Raw genomic sequence first — 17,678 nt, 5'->3', positions numbered from 1 at the left:
GAATGGTGAGTAGGAATAGAGAAGCTGTTTTACATCTGTATTGGACACTGGTACAACTACTGCTGGAATATTGTGTCAAGGGCGGATGCCCACAATTCAGAGATGTTGATAAATCAGAGAAGAGCCACGAGAATGATTAAAGGGGTTAGAAAACCTGCCTTTGAGTGAGAAGATAAATAGGTTTAGCTCTTTGTATTTAAACAAAGAAAAGACTAAGGGGTGACTTGATTACAGTGTGTAAGTATCTACATGGGGAAAAAACATTTAAGAATGGGCTCTTCATTTTTGTAGAGAAAGGTCTAACATGATCCAATGGCTGGAAGTGGAAGCTAGACACATTCAGATTAGAAGTAAAGCTTACCTTTTAATGGTGAGTAATTAACCATTGGAACAATGTACTGGGGTCATGGTAGATTCTCCGTTACTGAATTTTTAAAATCAAGATGAGATGTTGTTCTAAGAGAACTGCTCTAGGAATTATTTGGGGGAAGATCTCGGGCCTGTGTTATACAGGGGGTCAGACTAGATGATCACAATGGTCGCTTCCAGCTTTGGAATCTATGAATTTCCTCTCAACCTGTTTCCTTCCACCCCTGGACAGGTTGTGTGGGGTTAAGGACCTTTGCAAAAGACATTCCTGAGGTCTGAGAGGCTTGAGCTGCTCTTAGCTGGTGAGGCAGCACGGAGCGTTTATAGGGATGCATGGGCCTTACAACACCAGTTTGCCGTCATATTACTTCTCTAGCCGCTGAAAGTTGCAAAGAAAGCGAGACTCACATACTAGTGCTCAGAGCTTCTTGCAGGGGCTGCCTAAATGTTCTGCTTTATTCTGCTCTGTGCGATGCAGGCCACAGCAGGACGTGCTGCGTGGCACTCCGCGCTAAGAGGGGATGCAGTGAAACTGCAGCCCTGGATTTGTATCACCCTAGAAAGACTGTCCCTTCATTTTGGTCCTGCACAGCATGTAGCACAAAGGGACCCAGATCCATAGTTAGGGACTACTAATGTTAAATAACGCCAGCGAGAGCCTGCCCTCCTTCTGCAATCCGTTATGGAAGCAGATCCATCAGAGGAGCCCGCGCGCGCAGAGCAGCAGTAAAAAAGAGACTGTACTTTACAGAGTAATTTATTTGAAGAAAAGTTCAGGGATGTTACCAGCTACAGGTTACACTAGCCAGTAGTAGATCAGCACTGAGACCAGTGACGTTCACATTAGATAATCATCTCCCGCTGTCCAATAGAAAAAAGGTCTCTACACACAGGTGCTTTCGCCAGAAGCAAGGAAGCTGCAGCTTGTTCAATCACCCATGCTTCCCTGGTGAGAGAGGGAGTCATAGCTCCAGCACAACGGCAAGACGCAAGGCACATTGCTGCAGTCTATTTTTGCGTCAAGGTTGACACGCAGACCATGGCGCAGGATGGGCCCATGAGGCAGGCAGCATTGCTCCATACTCCAGGCACATGGCTCACTGCAGAGGTTATTTCAATGGCGTTTACATAGCAGACAACAATAAATAAGGGGTGGGGAAATCAACCACTATACAGTTTAACAGCATCATTTTAGGAATAAGTCCAAGGCCTCCCTCTAGAAAGAGTGACCTTTGCTAACTCAGGCAAAATGACCCTCCATCCTTTACAAAAACATTGCACTTTTTATACACACAAGTCTCTTCCCAAGCCTTTTATTTACTTTGAACCAAACCAACAAATTGGTTGCATTAGAAGATTCCTCACTAATTGTCCAGGCCAGGAGATAACGAGCCTTTGGAGACAGAGAGACTGGTCGGGGAAGAGCTGTGTATGTGGAAATACAGTGGCAAGATACAAAGGCAAGACTAGAGGTATGTTACAAATACTAAAGGAAGATTTCCTCATGTAGCAGCCTCCAAGAAGAGGAGAGGTCAGGTCAGGTGACCACAGCTGTCCAATGCGGTAGCTGGCCAGTGGTGTCCAATCTGTAGCCCTCAAGGGCCACTAAGTTAAGAAAATGCATCTTTGATTATGAAATCGGAAGTGCTTCCCTGACCGTGTCTTGTGATTTTTAAACTGAAGCATTGGCTCCATTACTATGGGAGACCGTGGGAGCAGCTCTGACATACAGCCACGTGCCCTTGGAGCTGCTGAGGGAGGGAGGGAAGGAAGTGGGAGCAGCTCTGGCTGCTCCAATGCCAGAGTCCTTCCTGGACTGCAAACACCTCAGGGCCAGTGGGATTGGCGCTTGAGTGACTATTTCCCTTGGTGCAGGCACCATATTGACTTTGGCTCCTTGACCTTATTGAAATCCGTTTGGCTCTGAGGCTGGGCACCAGGCCATATCACCTGCTCTCGAGCTTGTGGCTACAAGAGATTGAGGGATAGGGGACTCCAGAAATCACATTTGAAACAACCACCAACCGAGACACCCAACTGCTAACATTTCTTTAGTAATAAAGTGCCACAAATGTTCACTTGCTCAAAGCCGGTGATCATCCCTGGTGAGGAGAGAGAACCAACAGACCCCAAATGTTCTGCAGAGTCAGATGGGCTGGGTACAGCCCACACCCATTTCTTTAGGAAAATACATTCCAGGCATTTAGGTGAGAGAGTGAGCAACTAACACTAAAGGCTACATGCATGCTGGTTGAGTGGATGTTGGCAGTGGATGGAGCTAAGGCCTTGTTCATTCAAGGCTTGAGCCGTCCCTCCACTGGGTTTTGCAACATAACCGAAGATGGCCACGCAGCAGTCTCTGCAGCGCATGGAGAACGAATCCGAGGCGTCGAGACGAGCACACAAGCGAGCCCAGCAGTCCCTGTTATTCAAGAGGGCATGCGACTGGATGGTGTTTGCCCTGCGTCTCTAGACACAGCCCCACAGCCAGGGCGCACTGGCCTTTTCAGGACCAGTTCGGCTAACACTGGCGTTAGGTAGCCAGAGGACAGGACGGGGCTGTGATTTGGTGAGCAGATAAAGGCAGTTCGTGTCTTGTGATCTGGATTTGGTTTAAGGCCAGCAGACTCCAGCCCACTCCCCCGACCACATGATCTAATTCACAGTGCTTGGCCCCTGGGAGAGGCGGGAAAAACCTTTGGTTGGCATGTGGACAGCGGCAGCCAAGCGAATGGCCTTGGTACGTCCCTTTGGAGCACGCAGCCCTGGGGGGCACAGGAGGGCGTCGCTCACCAAGGCGTTCGAGAGACATGGACGGACAGGCTGGGACAGCTGCTGCCTGTTCAGGGAGGTTTCCCCGTGAATGGGGGTAGTGGCCAAGATGTGGACCCCAAGCAGCCCTTACGGGGGGCACAGGAGCTCCCCTCATTGCTCGCTGGGTGGCAGCCAAGGCTGCAGGAGTGCATCAAAGGGCTACTCCGGAGCAAAGAAAGGCCTCTGACTGAAGGGCCAGCAGAGGCCATGGTCAGCTGCTGTACAGCAAGAGGGGACAGCGCTGGAGAAAGCCAGGCCCCGCAGGCAATGCGGAGAGGGCAGCCCTCCTCAGTCTGCCTGCACCTGCCCCCAGGGGTCTTTCGACGGGGGAACGTCTCTCCGCCCAAGGAGAGATGGGAGCAGAGGGGGGCACAGGCAGCTGCACAGGGGGTTACAGGCCAGGGGGCAGAGCCCCTCTGCCAGGGCTCAGGGGTTGCCAGCGGAAGCAGGCACTGTGGTGCTTTATGGTACAAACCAGGCAAGAGCCCAAGCAGCTGGGGGATGGGCCAGAGGTTTCCCCAGCTCAAAGACCAAAGCATCAGTGAAGAGTGGGCAGGGCACAGGCCCGTTCCCAAGCTGCAAAAGCACCACAGAGCAGGGCAGGCTGGGAGCCCGTCCGGCTGGAGGAGGGAGCAGGCGTGGGCCCAGTGTATCTTTTGTACGATGCTTCAAGCCCTCACTCGGCAGCCGTCTTAACCATATACCCTCCTCCTCCCCTTGCGCCAGATGCGGCATTACAGGGCTATATTCAGGCCTGTACCCACCCCTCAAGCTCCAGCCTCTTCCCCCATGGCTCCCTGCAAAGGCTTCAGGAGCTCCTGACAGCGGCCTGGGGTGCGGCGCATTAGGCTCCAAGGAGGCTTTTGCACACGTCCGCCCCTTTCAACACACGCAATGCTCTGGCTGCACAGCTCCAACACAAGCCAAGAGGTTAGATGAGATGCGCCAGGAAGGCAGTTTGCCCTTTTTGCTAGACAGCCCCACAGCTTCCTCTGGCTGCATTGCCTAGAAGGAAACCACTTTCCGGGATTAAAATCCACCTGACTGGAGAGCCGACGCATCCAGGCCAAAGCAGCAGGTCCGTACTTCAGAAGTGGCAACAGAAGCTTCACCAGCCATCTCTGTTTACACAGGGTTCCCGGGACTCCAAGGCACAAGGTGGAAAACCGGATCGCGTAGGACGGTTCCATGCAGCAGCAGGCACCGAGGCAGCAAGTGGTGAAGTCCCAACCCTCCCCAGCACTTTGAAGTGGCCTCTCCATCAGAGGGTTTCCAGCTGAAGGCAGCCGTGGTCCTTCCCCGAGCAAGTTCTCAAGCATCCCACTCAGCACACGCTGAAGACCGAAGGGGCCTGAGCCTTGTATTTCTCGTGGAAGCTCTTCAGGATGGGGACGAGGTTTTTGAACGCTGGGCGGAAGGATGCTTTGGATTCCCAGCAGTTTCTCATTAAGCAGTAGATCTGAGGAAGGAAAGAGCAGGTGAAGGCAGGCGGAGCACATCTCAAACCCACGTCGCAACGCAGCCGCCCCCACCCCGAGCCAGAAGGCAGTTGGGAACAGGCCTGTGAGCAGGCAGCCGTGGAACGGCCCTCTGGCCGACATGCACCTTCCCCTGCTCCAAAGCCTGTCAAAACCAAAACCCAAGTAACAGAAGCCACCACTGCTCCCTTACTGCGCTAGCTGAGGGTTCTCTCTGCCTGTGGCCATGGGCGTTGGAGGACAGAGCCCCTGCCGAGGGCAGGGCGGCTGGCGGGTGAGACTTCAAGCTTGCCCAGTCTGAGTGGAATCCCAGGGAGAGCTCTCGCTGGACTTCAGCAGGGGCCGGATTTCACCCTGCATTCTTTTAGCAGCAGGTAGGGGAAAGGCCAGCCTACTGCTTCCATTCCTAATCAGAGTGAAAGCAATTAATCCTTAGCCAGGCCCTCTGGAGGCAAAGCCCCCGTTGGGCAGGCAGAGAGACTGCCTCAGTATGTCAGTCTGTGACATACCGAGTATTTCCGCTCATCGAGGGCCTGCCCGGGCCCAGCACCTGTACAGTTGTGGTGCTCTCCCTGGCGTCATGGGGGAAAGGGAGTCAGTTCTGCTTCCCTGCGTCCCCCTGCCGCGTCAGTGGATTCTTCACTTCCTGTCCTAGGCTGCTGAGCAGCAGGAAGCAGCCATCAGGTCCCACATGAGAGGTGGCTGCAGTCCAGGGGCTGAAGAAGTGATCCCTGTACAGTCTGTGAAGCACCTGGGGTTCCATTGGGATGGAATGGGCTGGAGCACCGCGTGAAGTTATTAACAAGCGCCACTCAGCGCTGACTACACCACAACAGCCTCACCTCACAAGGACAGTCCTTCGGGCTTGGGAGCCTCTTCCCCCTGTCCAGCAGCTCGATCAGCCTCAGCACTGTCATCTGACCCTGAGTCGCTCCGATCATCTCAATGAATTTCTAAGAGGGAGGGAGAACGAAGCTGGTTGGTGGGGGTGGGCCCTGCTTGTTACTTGTTCAGCAAACTCGAACCCCAGGAGCAGGAAACCCCCCATCAGTCCCTCTCCACTCACCACTGGGGGGCTCTGGCTGGAGTCACAGCGTGTCAGGAGCTCGTAGAGAGTGACACCGAAGGACCAGACATCGGAGGCGTAATAGAACTTGCACTCCTTCAGGCACTCCATGGCGTACCTGCGGGGTGGGGCAGGGGAGACAGGCACCATCAAGCTATAGCTGCAACCACAGGGCATCAGCACAAGGGACCCACAGCCAGAGTGTGGCAAGAATCCCTCCAAACGGCACTTGAGCTCCAAGGGGCTCACAACAGAGAGTCTGCACCATGGCCCTGCACAGCATCCCAGAGAGTCCCAGGCCAGACCCTGCACAGACAGCAGGATCCCATTCCTCAGGGCCTCCTAGGCACATCTCTGGCATGGCAGAGAACGGACAGAAGGAAGCTGTCACATTCTGACGCAGTCTCTGGGCAGACTTGCTCTGGCAGTCGCCGAAGACACTGGTTACCCAGTCATCGTCCTTGCCACGGCTGCGCTTCAGACCAACCCTCAGAGCACACAGCCTGCAGGCTTTCCCGCGTGCACTGAGCCTGCAGGTTGCGTTTCCACCACAGCTCACACGTGGCATGTACAATGGAGTGTACAGGCACATACTTGTGTGTGGCTCACAAAGACTACAGGTCCCAGCATGCAATGCTCCAACCCAAGCTGTACTGGGACCTGTATTTTCATCAGTCCAACCCTCTCTATTAACAAGAGGAGGCCAGCTAGTCAGCTCCACACAATGCAGATTCACCAGGGCACTGGGATCGCTAGCCAGCTACCAGCGTTGCCCTCAGAGGGAAAAGGTGGGGACCCCTGGGAGGGCTCTCTTGGGACACCACAACACTTACCAGAAGACGGGGCTGTCTCCGTCCTCGCAGACGCGGTAATATTCGTGCCCTTCGGGGATGGCTTTGGCCAGTCCAAAATCACCGATCTTCACCACGTTCTCGTTCTCCAGCAGCACGTTCCTGGCAGCCAGGTCCCTGTGGATGTAGTGCAGGGAGTGCAGGTAAGCCATGCCCTGTGGAGAGCAAACACCGGATTATCCCCATTCTGCAGCGAGGAACATGAAGCATCCAGAGAGACGGGGACTGGCCCAAGGTCACATGGAGAGTCTGTGACAGAACTGGGGAAAGGACCCAGGAGTCCCAATGCCCAGATTCCCCCCTGCTCTAGCCACTAGACCCCATTCCCCTCCCACAGCTGGCAGCAGAACCCCAGGAGTCCCAGCACTCAGACCCCTTAACTCTAGCCACTGGACCCCACTCCTTCCCCTGGACATTGCACTGCACAATCATTGGTTTCCCCAGCCCCCACCCCAGCTCTGGAGCGGCAGACACACGGTGTAGCCCCTTCTCGCCTGGGCAGGGGCAGCATCAGCACAGTCCCCCACGCGCTGCCTGGCTTGGGCCCTGTCGTTACCTCACAGATTTGCTGGGCAAAGAGGAGGATGTGGGCCAGGCTGACGTTGTGTTTGGGCAGGTAATCCCGCAGGCTGCCCAGGGGCACGTACTCCATGATGAGCTGCACGATCTTCTCCCCTGGAAGAGGAGCCAGATGTGAGCGATGCACTCGGCGGGATGGGCTGCGGCAGGCAGCAGAGCAGAGAGGCACGTCCGAGGGGGACGCAGACATGGCCCGAATCCCCACCACTGTCCTACCAGAGGCTAAGCCCCCTCCTGCAATGCTGCAGCTTCATGCCTTACGTCCCACGCTCCTGGAGAGTGACCCCTGGGCAGCCTCTGCAGGGAGTGCCTAGGGCTCCCTTCTGCCAGCTGACTGAGAGGCGCAACTGTTCTGCTCTGGCCTGGGGATTCGCACTCGAGACGTAACCTCTGGCACCAAGCCGCAGCCTCGGGGGGCACATGCATAGTTAACCCTGCCTTGGGGGAAGCATAGGAGCCCCACAGCACGCTCAGCCTACAGAGGGAGGGGTATCCATAGAGCACGTGCCCTGGGCTGTTAGGGAGGGAGCCATGTACAGCGCAGCACACACAGGACTAGGGGAGACAACGCTCTGCCGCGATCCTCCCCCAGGAGCCCCACTCCGCAGGGGAGGCTAGGCTGTACCTTGCTCGCTGCAGCAGCCCTTGTACTTGACAATGTTCTCGTGGTAGAGCGTCTTGAGGATCTCAATCTCCCTCTTCCAGCTGGTGAGAAGCTGCTGGCTGCAGCCGGACTTCAGCGACTTCACGGCCACCATCTCCCCGGTGCCGTCGTTGGTGGGGTCATAGCAGTACAGGCTCACTTTGCCGAAGTGACCCTGGGAGAGACAGAAAGGGGGCTTTGAGATCCTGCCACGGAGCAGGGCTCCAGCTGTCTGATGCGGGGAGAGGCCCCAGTGGGACGCACTAGCTGGGGCAGAAAAGCTTCTCAGACAGAAAGGTCTCCAGTGGAAATGTCCTCCGCCAGAAGCCAGCTCAAGGACTGCTCGTGGCAGGTTGGGAGCAGTGCCCAAAGAGCAGTGCTAGACAGAGATGGGTGGAGGCCCCACGCTGGGCTGGAAATGAACAGTAACAGCCAGGGAATCCCAGCTTCCCAGGGACAGGGCAGCACAGGCCGGCCCAGGCTGGAGCAGAGGAGAGGCTCATCTATCCAAGCACTCTCTCCATCAGTGGTGCATGAGCCCTCAGCCAGCAGTCACGCCCTAACCTGCCTATAGGGCAAGCGTCCTCCTGATGCAGGGCCTCAGCCAGCCGCTTTGCTCTCACTTCCCTGACATGCAGTCTATCCTCGCTAAAGTGACGGGGCGAAAATCCCAGATCCTTTTGTGAAACCCGCCAAGCTCTCGGGAAACGCAGCCACCTCTACCTCCCTCTGTCGGTGCATCAACATGGTGCCACTGAACCAGGGCCAAGGGTTGCTCTGGATGCAATTTACCTCCCCCAGTTCTCGGATCTTCTTCAGGTAGCGTTTCTGAAAGACCGTGGGGTCCGAGACAGGGAAGTCAGGGCTCACAGAGGTGACATCGACGAGGTCTGGAACACAAGGAGAAGAGCCATGTGGCTGACAGGACTGGCACGAGCCACACGACACCAGTGCGACACTTTGCTCAGTGACGACCTCTTCCGGCCAGCCGAGGAGCAGCAAAGGGAGCTCCCTCGTGGCCAGAAGGATGCGGGGCACCAGGTGCGAGGCATGGGCTAGGCTGAGGGTAGCTGCACGTGCCTGGCTAGGCTCCAGGGGTGGCAGGTTTGTTTTGCCTGGGTCCTCCCTTCTACTGAGGGCCAGGAGGGAGAGTCACGTATTGACGCAGAGCAGATGCCAGCAGAGCTGCAATCCCTGCTGAGGGCCCCTCACCCTCCCTGCCTGGCCTGAAACAGAGCAGAGCAGCCGCCCAGGAGTCAGGAAGTCTCCCTCAGTCTGTTTCCAGCCCCCGCACGGGCTCTGCCAACTGGCGGGGGGCAGGAGGGCTTACTGTGTGGCTGCAGCTGGGTGAGGTCCCGCAGGATGGTCCGGAAAGAGGGCCGCTCACTGGGGGCGTATGTCAGACACTGGCTGATCAAGGCGGCCAGCTCCTTGCAGGATGGCTCGGGCAGGCGGTGTTTCTTCTCATAGAAGCGCTCTTTCTATGGGGAAAGGAGGGTCCCACTGAGCTCTCCCGGGGCTGAGCAAGCCGCACCCCAGCTGCGGCGAGCCACACAGCGTCCCCCAGCCCCCCGCAAGCCCTCCAGTGCACACGGCCCCCACTCCTGCTGTCTCTCAAGACACTCGGTGAATGTTTCCTCTGCAGCCCCCCAGCGCCCAGAGGAGCACTGGCCTGCCACAGAACAGACCAGCCTCTTCCCAGTGGGGTTTAGAGCCCCAGATATTCACCCCACTCAGCACGTCCCATTCCCGCTGCCACGCCGGCCTCGGAAGAGACGCTAGCCTAGAGTCTGAGCGTTCCCAGCCCCTACAGCTACCCTTGTCACTAGCCGGAGGGCAGCTCGTGAGCATAGCTGAGGTTATGGGACAGGTGCATTCCAGGCTGGGGGGTACAGGCGTTACCTCGGAGGGGGTGCGCTCCTTCAGTGGGACGTCCGCATCAAAGCAGATCTCCAGCAGGGTGGTGCCGAAGCTCCACTTGTCGGCCGCGGTGCTGAGGCTGCTGACATCCTGGACGCACTCGGGGGCGATCCAGGGGATCCGGTCCACTCGCTCTTTGGGGAAGAGGCAAGAGGGGTTCATAGCTGCTGCAGGGACACTGCCTGAGCGACCATGCACACCACTAAGAACTCGGGTTTGGGGAGAGCCCCTTGCAGCGGGACCTCAGGAATGGGGCAGAGGCAGAGGCTGGGAATTTCAGAGACGCCAAAGGAGTCAGCCCCGGTCACATTTCAAGGGCAGTTTCAAGCCCAGTCACATGTGCAGCTCTGGCAGGAAGAGCTGCCGAGTCCCCAGCCCTGCTTGGGGGAGCAGGAGGGGCCGGGCTCCTGGCTAGGAGAGGACAAAGCAAACACCGACCAAACAGAAGTCCCACGAGCAGGGCTTGGTGGCCGGAGTCACCCACGGGCGTGTAACCCACACCACTGTGCGCGCCAATCCTGTCACATCTCACAGGCGAGCCGGGCTGTAGGCAGAGGGCGAGCCCCTCAGAGACAGGGGTAGGGGACAGGAAATGGAATGGGTGGCTCAGTAGGAAGCGCTCTCCCCCAAGCGTCATTGCTCAGCCCAGTGTGGCTCGGGGGCCTGCACTGCAGGGCGTGGGGCTCAGATCTCAGGACTCCAGCATGGTGCTCTGGGGATGGTGGAGATGCAACATCTTGGTCACAGCCAATCCCCCACCTCTTTTGGCCCCAGGGCCCTGGCCAAATTCTAGCATAGATGATTACGTGCTGCATCCAATTCTGCCGACTGTTTCTACCGAAAACTATCCCTCCACTTCCTGTCCTCAGCTGGTACGTAGCGTTGCTGTGCGCTGTTCCAACAGCTGCGACAGCAGACCCCAGAGGTGGCTGCACGTCGGGGCAGATGCAGTGAATCCTTGAGTAGTTTGGCAACTGCTCGAGGGCCCCCTGGGTGGGAAGGTGCTGGAGAAAGGCCTTTTGTTTGCTTATGGGATCCATGCCGGAGCGGGCGACTCACGCAGCTCCGCTCAGGGTCAGAAAGGAGCACATGAGCCAAGCCTGGCTAGTGCTCCCAATGAAACCTGGGATGACTGCACTCAGCCCAGCTGATGCATAATTCACAGGAATCCCCGCTGCAGAGCCTGGCGAGAAAGCACAGGCTGCCGCGGGGAGGTGACCGCACTCTGGGATTTCCCCTCCCGCACAGGAGCTGCGGGGAGCCCAGCCCAGCCCCAGCCACCGACAAGCTGGGCATCTGGAGGGAGGGCCCTGTGAACTAGGAACTAGTTAGGGAACTAGGAGGGAACTAGGCAGGAGGAGAAGGTACCTTCTCGGGAGAGCACCGTGAAGCTGACCCCAGGGTCGCTGAGCTTCACGAAAGGCAGCAACCCGTCCTCCAACCCCTTCCTGGCCAGCAGGATGTTCTTGGCACACACATTGCCATGCACCAGGTTTTTGTCCTCCTATAAAAATAAAATAGGAAACAGTGAGAGCTGAGGAGCCCCGACCCTTTAGGTACTCCCAGGTGCTCTGCAGGGTCTGAAGACCAGGCTGGGAAGGTGGCCCCAAGGCCAGGAGCAGGGCACCAGACTCCTGGGTCCTCGCCACAGCTCCGGCACGCAGGCACTCGCTTCCTGCCTCTGTCCCCCTCTGCGAAACAGGCGTGGGGGCAGAACAGGAGCAGGCCGAACCGGCCTTTGTGCAGCTCTGCACAGGGCTATGTCCCGCCACCCACAGCCTTTCCAAGCGGCTGCCGAGCGTGGGAGCACTCCTCAGCCGCTGACCACGCTCCTAGCAAGGAAGGGAGGCAGCAGCAGTCCACTCCCGGCTCTCCCCAGCCTCCAGGCCTCGCTCGGAGCAGGGAGCACGGTTCACGTGTAACCAGAGGAGTCACGAGGTTTCAGACCGAGCGGTGCACCTTGGCGAGGGGGCTGGGCCAGGCCTCGGTTCAAGTCCTAGCTCTGCCAGCATCCCGCTGGACGACCTCGGGTGAGTCGCTCCTCTGCTTGGTGCTTCCCAGGGGTGGGGAGGTGCTGGGACACTGCGGCGAGGGAGAGGGTTTGAGGACCTACCCAGATCTATCTGCACTGCTGAAGTGGACACCCAGCTGCGTGCTGGCAGATGGTGCTCCCCGGGGACTGGAGCAGGGGCAAAAGGTGCCTAAAGAAGCCCGGGGCTCTCCAGAGCAGCCTCACATGAACGCACCAGGGCGCGCCCCAGGGAAAGAGCCCAGTTCCAAAGCACAGCTTCTCACCAAGTAACTCAGGGCGCTGGCGAGCTGCTTCGCGACAGTGACCTTCCAGCCGACGGTCACCCGGCCTTTCTCCTTCCGCAGCAAGACATCCAGGGGGCCGTGCTCGACGTACTCCTCCACCATGATATCTGAGAGGCAGAAGAGGCCGTTCCTTACCAGCCCAGCTCTTTGGCACTGGAGGGCCAGGCAGGGCCGCAGGCTGGGGCCCAGGTGAGGACACTCAGGGCATACATGCTGGCAAGTTGCACCCTGATCAACTGTTGCTGGGATGAGACCCCCCCTGCACAGGCCGGATGGGGCGGGGAGGCATTCAGGGAGACTTCTGCCCTCTCAGAGGGTCCCTGAGCCCCTCAGCAGGGGCAAAGGGCCAGGCAGGCTGTTAGGGAGGGACGGTGCAGGGGAGGGCCACGCGCTGGGGGGCCGTTACTCACTCTCGGAGCCCCGCACGCAGACGCCGTGCACGAAGGCCAGGTGGATGTGCGAGACCTGGCTCATGAGGCTGGCCGTCTCGAAGAAGGCCTGCAGAGAGAAGCGGGGAAGTCAGGCACTGGCACGCGGTCCCCGGGATAGCCAGCCACCGTGGGGCAGCTAACCGAAGAGTGGGGAAGAGGGGGTAGCTCAGCAGTTGCAGCCAGCAGGCTTGGGGTGGGGCTTTTGCTAGCAGGGCCAATGTGTGGCCATTTCACCCCTCCTCCCGCAGGCTCCTATCCAGATCCAGGGCTGTCTCCCCACATTCAGAGTACCCCCCTCCTCGCCCCACGGTCCCCTGGGCTACGGCACCATCGGGAGGCTCCCAGGCAGGGCCCTGAGCTGCCAGCAGGCTGGGCTCTGCACCTCGGCGTGAGGCAGCCGGGGCCCGGCGCTCCCTTCCGCCACCCCAGGGCTCTGCTCACCAGGGCGATGTCCCGGTGGCTGGGGTCCAGCACCTTAAGCACCACGTGCATCTCGCGACTGTTGTTGTTCTGCTCGGTGGAGAAGTACTCGGCCTCGTCGTCCCCGCCAGCGCCCCCGCAAACATGCAGCACGCCCTCGTAGATGTTGGTGCGGGTGCCCTGGCCCAGGTGAGCTCTCTGCACGGGAGACAGCAATAAGGGGGTCACTCGGTGCCGCAGGGAGAACCCTGCTTGACCCCCACCATGTCCAGAGGGAGACCGGCCCTAGGCTGAAGGTGCTGCCTTTGCTGAGCCCCCACTCCTGATGGGGTTGCTGGGCCAGGCCCAGTACCTGCTCCCCAGTCCTCCCCATTGCACCAGCTTTCAGCTTCCCTTGCGCATTGATTCTCCTCCAGGACACCGACCCGTCTCCCTGGAGCCTCCCCCCGAGCACTTGTCAGGGAGGCCAACCTGGGTGATCTCATTTTTCCGGATCTGGTGGAAGCTGAGCTGGGTCAGGTTCAGGATCTGCCTGGTGCTGTCCTTCACCTTCCGGGCGATGATCAGGTCTGAAATCTCTGTGGGGAGAGGCCCACAGGAAGAGGAGGTCAGAGACCCCATCAGCCTTGACACAAGCCATTTCGGAGACTCTGCTCTGGCTCTCTGCACATGGGAGCTCTGGGCTGGGGCAGAGCCCCGGCTGCTGCCAGAGGCTCCTGGGGAGAATCTCACTCCCCAGGGGCTCGGGACGGGGCTCGTACCTCCCGGCTTTGGTGGGCAGCACCTCCTCACAGCAAAGCTCTCTTCTCCCGACTTGAGCGTGCAGCCTTTGAGAACGTCCATCAGCTCCCGCACGGTGGAGAACTCCCGCTCCCAGCCCTCCAGCACGAAGGAGACGCCTCTCTTTTGGATCCGGAACTGCCTATACGTGGGGGTGGTCTGCGTCCCGGAGCCCTGGAGCAGGGGGAGGAAGGGGAAAAGAGACTCTGCTGTGACAGGGCAACCCAAAGTCCATGGCTCCAGGAACCCCTGCTCAGCACGCACATGCCCCATTGACGGTCTTACGCCTGAGCACGCGGACCCTGCTGTCACCCACCCATGCCACTAAAACCCATCAGTGGGCAGCAGGGGCCTGCAACTTCTCCCTAGTCACTTGCTGGTTCAGAGTGCCGTGCTCCAGCAGGGTCTGGGGTCAGGCCCCTGCGCTTGGCTAACCAGCGTCTCACCACCACGGGCTGCCTAGATTTCACTGCATTCCTTCCAGCTCCTCTCTCCAAGCAGTCAGCCCAGCAGCATCTCTCCCATGTGAGCTGCAGCCAGCTGGCCACACCCCAGGCTCACCAAGGAGACTGCAGCAGGGTTCCGGGCAGTGCTGCCATTTCAGACAGTGGCCGGGCGAGGTCTCTGCCTCTTGATTAAGCCTGTCTGCTGCCACTGCCCTACGCCGGCCGTTCCAGCACGCCCAAGACCGGGCAGGAAATTGTTGCTCGGCTCCAGCATTTCCTGCAGTAACTGGGTCGGCTCAGGAGAACGCACTCACTCTTACTGCAAGTGAGACACCAGGGCAGCCCCTACGTTCCCGTCGGATACACAGCACGCCCAGATTCTGCACCAGCTGCAGCCTTCCTCCCAAGGCTCCTTCTGGCACCGGCCGCCCCCAGGCTCCCTGTGTCTGCTGGCATCGTGGCCTGCGTTCCCCAGGGCGATTGTGTGGAGGGTTACGCTAGGGACCTGCCACGCAAGGCTTGGAGGCGCCAGGGAAAGGGAGTGTGCAGGGCACATGCCCAAGCAGCCCTGCATTCATGGCAGCTGCATGCTGGGACACGCATGTACTTGAGTGAGACTAATGAGACTTAAGACAAGATGCCGTCTGCTGCGCCTGTTTGGGCCCCTCGGGGTCCTGGGAAAATCCCTTGGCTCACCCCAGCGTCTTTGCTCTAAGTCTCCCTTTGCCCCACTCTTGTGTTCTGTGTCCATTAGTTGCCACACTTTCCACCCCAGAGGTGGCTGCACATATTTTTGGCATGCCTGGAGCTGCCCGGATCAGACACAGGTTGGCCCAACCCCTCCAAACGCAGGGGGAGCAGTAAAAACCAGCCAGAGCGAGACCGGCTCTGCTGCGTGCCACGCCAACGCGTGGAGTCCACATTCAGCGCTGGGTCTGCAGACTGCGCCCAACTGGAGCACATCACTCCCAAACCCCTGTTGCACCCGGAGCCACTGGCCGGCTCCCAGCCCAGACGCGGTTCAAGACAAGTGGGTCTCATGAGCAGAAAACTAGGTCTCTGACATGCAGTTGGCAGGGTGTCCCAGGAACGAGACCAAGTCTCTGGGTGGGAGACAGGGCTGGGCCGGGCCGGGACTGGACTGGACAACAAACTTCTCCAGGGAACCAAGTGTGACGAAGCGGGACTGTTCTTAATGTTTCCTCTGAATACTGTAGGGGTGCCTCAGTTTCCCCTAGGCAGTTCTTAAGTATCTAGGGGGTGGGGTAAGGGTGTATTATCGTTGCAGAGCCCTAGAGGGCAGGTGTGTGCAGGGGTCTGGACACAGAGAATGGCCGACACCCTCTTTCCTGCCCACTGATGGCCTGGGCCCTTCCCCCTGCAAGGTGAGAGCTAAAGCGTTGGAGAACAAAGGAATCCGGTGACCTCCTGGCCCGGGAAAGGGACAAAGCCCAGAGGAAGAGGGGCTGGAGGGAGTTTCAGTTTGGGGCTGGCTGGGCACATGGAGTGAAGGGCAGACGGGGTTGTCTGGCTCACTGCCCCCCAGAATGGATCCGGCAGAGGGGGTCCTGTTCTCTGCACCTGCAAGCTCTGCGTTAGACCATGTTCCTGTCATCTAATAAACCTTTTGTTTTACTGGCTGGCTGAGAGTCCCGTCTGACTGCGGAGTTGGGGGGCAGGACCCTCTGGCTTCCCCAGGAGCCCGCCTGGGTGGACTCACTGTGGGAAGCGCACGGAGGGGCAGAGGATGCTGAATGCTCCGAGGTCAGACCCAGGAAGGTGGAAGCCGGGTGAGCTGTGTGTCCTGCAGACAGGCTGCTCCCGGAGAGGCGACTTCCCCAGAGTCCTGCCTGGCTTCGTGGGGAGCAGTTCCAGAGCATCGTCCAGGGACTCCGTGACACCAAGGACCATCCCAACCCTCCCCCGACACCACTCCAAGTGCCAGGGCACTGCTCTAACCTGCCTCCTCCCCCCGCCAGCAAACCCTACCAAAACAAGACACTCCTCCGCCCACACAGTCCTCCCTCTGCAGAGGATGAGTGCGCAACCCCCACGTGCTGGCAGGAGCTCTGAGCACAGCGCAAGAATGTACAACCAACGCAGCAGCTGTCACGCGCACGGGGCCTTTGCTCATTCGACTCCATCTCGGATGGACGCTGCTCACCCCACGCCTGCCTTACCTGGCCATGGTCCCTCTTCACCACCGACAGGATCAGCCTGTTGAAGTTGAGGACGCTCCAGCGGATGACGTACAGCCCATCCTGCTCCTCCCGCTTCAGCTTGGCGAAGACGAACTCCTCCCTGGAGGCGGGAAAGGCGTCAGACAGGCCCAGGCCCTGCAGAGCCCCCAGGTCTCCCGCGCGGCAGCAGGCGCCACTTACTGCATTGGCCCATGGATGCCATTCAGGACGCTCATCACCAGCCGTGGCGGGGCCACCTCATGGCACAGGTAGTGGCTGGAGTCGGCCGTGAGCCTGAAGTAGCCATCCACCAGCGACACCAGGGACAGGGCCGTTTCGTGTGACGGGAGAACCAGCTCCTTGGGGGGGGAGAACAGCCACAGGGTGTCACCACTCGCTGGCTGAGAGGCTGCCCAGGCCTCATCCCCCCCTTCACCGTCCAAGCTCCGCTTTCTGAGCCAGCCAGTGGTTCAAGGATCAAGCCCCGAGCACTCAACACATGGGCTGGAACTCCCCCCCGCTGGGCAGGTCACGAACAGCAACACCTGTGGAATCCTGATGCACTATGGGAAAGCCCCAAGATTCTGGTATTGACCCCCACCCCATCTGCACACGACCCACAGCTCCCTTAGGTCCTCTCCCCAGCACCCCCCCATCCTGGAGATGGCAGGAGCCAGTAGCTGTTCCTTGGTCTGCCCTCTAATGCCCTCCCATCTCCAACGGACTGACCCTGCTGCCAAGGGGCAGGGGGATGGAAAAGGAGAAATACTCCCCCAGCTCGCACTGTCTCGGAGCCACGGGTCTCAAGGCACAGGACAGACATTCAGTGATAACATTCCCCAGTTACCAGGGAATAGACCCATGCAGGATTGACTTGGCTAAGCCCACACAAGGTGGAGCTGGGGATGAAACCAGGATTTCCCTGCTCTAACCACTAGACCCCACACCCCGTCCAGAGCGGGGGAGAGAACTCGGGAGTCCTGGCTCCCAGCCCCCCTGCTTAACCCACTAGCCCCCACGGCAAGAGGAAGACAGTCCCCGCTCCAGAGACCCATCACGCAGGGAGAGCCCTCACCAGGCACTTGTTGTCTTGGCGGTTGATGCTGACTTTGCAGTCCTTGAGGACAATGTGCGTGATCTCCTGGAAATCACAGAAGCGCACCCACTTGGCCTCGCTCCTCTCCACTGGCTGACACAGCCCTTTGGGGTCCAGCTCTTTGGCCCTAGTCTTCCTCCCAAAATAACTCCGGTGGGGGTGGCTTTCTGCACTCTGCGGAAGACAGAAAGCAGGGTCACAGCTCCAGCTTTCCAGGCAGCTGGGCAGTATCCACAGGGCAGGCAAAGCGGTGGCCAGACCTGGCCTGCATTGTCCCACAGCACGAGTA

General features: G+C 58.9%; 1 protein-coding gene across 3 annotated transcripts in view; it reads right to left on the bottom strand.

Annotated features, from left to right (window-relative positions):
• Positions 1-1,110: 1,110 nt before the first annotated feature.
• TYK2 (tyrosine kinase 2) overlaps positions 1,111-17,678 on the bottom strand; it is a 32,831-nt gene continuing 16,263 nt past the window's right edge. For 2 of the 3 annotated variants that reach the window (XM_037887880.2, XM_043532786.1), the window contains exons 7-24: positions 17,369-17,563; positions 16,495-16,652; positions 16,294-16,414; positions 13,649-13,841; positions 13,359-13,465; positions 12,909-13,085; positions 12,447-12,534; positions 12,016-12,143; positions 11,089-11,224; positions 9,703-9,854; positions 9,131-9,281; positions 8,593-8,690; positions 7,783-7,975; positions 7,135-7,253; positions 6,561-6,733; positions 5,728-5,845; positions 5,504-5,614; positions 1,111-4,642 (exon numbers count right to left, since the gene is read on the bottom strand). In XM_037887880.2, the coding sequence (XP_037743808.1) occupies positions 4,508-4,642; positions 5,504-5,614; positions 5,728-5,845; positions 6,561-6,733; positions 7,135-7,253; positions 7,783-7,975; positions 8,593-8,690; positions 9,131-9,281; positions 9,703-9,854; positions 11,089-11,224; positions 12,016-12,143; positions 12,447-12,534; positions 12,909-13,085; positions 13,359-13,465; positions 13,649-13,841; positions 16,294-16,414; positions 16,495-16,652; positions 17,369-17,563 (2,553 nt within the window). In that variant the 3' untranslated portion in view covers positions 1,111-4,507. Of the gene's footprint in view, positions 4,643-5,503; positions 5,615-5,727; positions 5,846-6,560; positions 6,734-7,134; positions 7,254-7,782; positions 7,976-8,592; positions 8,691-9,130; positions 9,282-9,702; positions 9,855-11,088; positions 11,225-12,015; positions 12,144-12,446; positions 12,535-12,908; positions 13,086-13,358; positions 13,466-13,648; positions 13,842-16,293; positions 16,415-16,494; positions 16,653-17,368; positions 17,564-17,678 lie in introns of those variants that run through there. The other variant, XR_005223644.2, reaches the window with a different exon arrangement.

The sequence above is a fragment of the Chelonia mydas genome, chromosome 20 (genome assembly GCF_015237465.2).
Source record: "Chelonia mydas isolate rCheMyd1 chromosome 20, rCheMyd1.pri.v2, whole genome shotgun sequence".
Taxonomy (NCBI): Eukaryota; Metazoa; Chordata; order Testudines; family Cheloniidae; genus Chelonia; species Chelonia mydas.
Note: the sequence above shows the minus strand (reverse complement) of the source record. Positions and strands in the feature narration are given on the sequence as shown.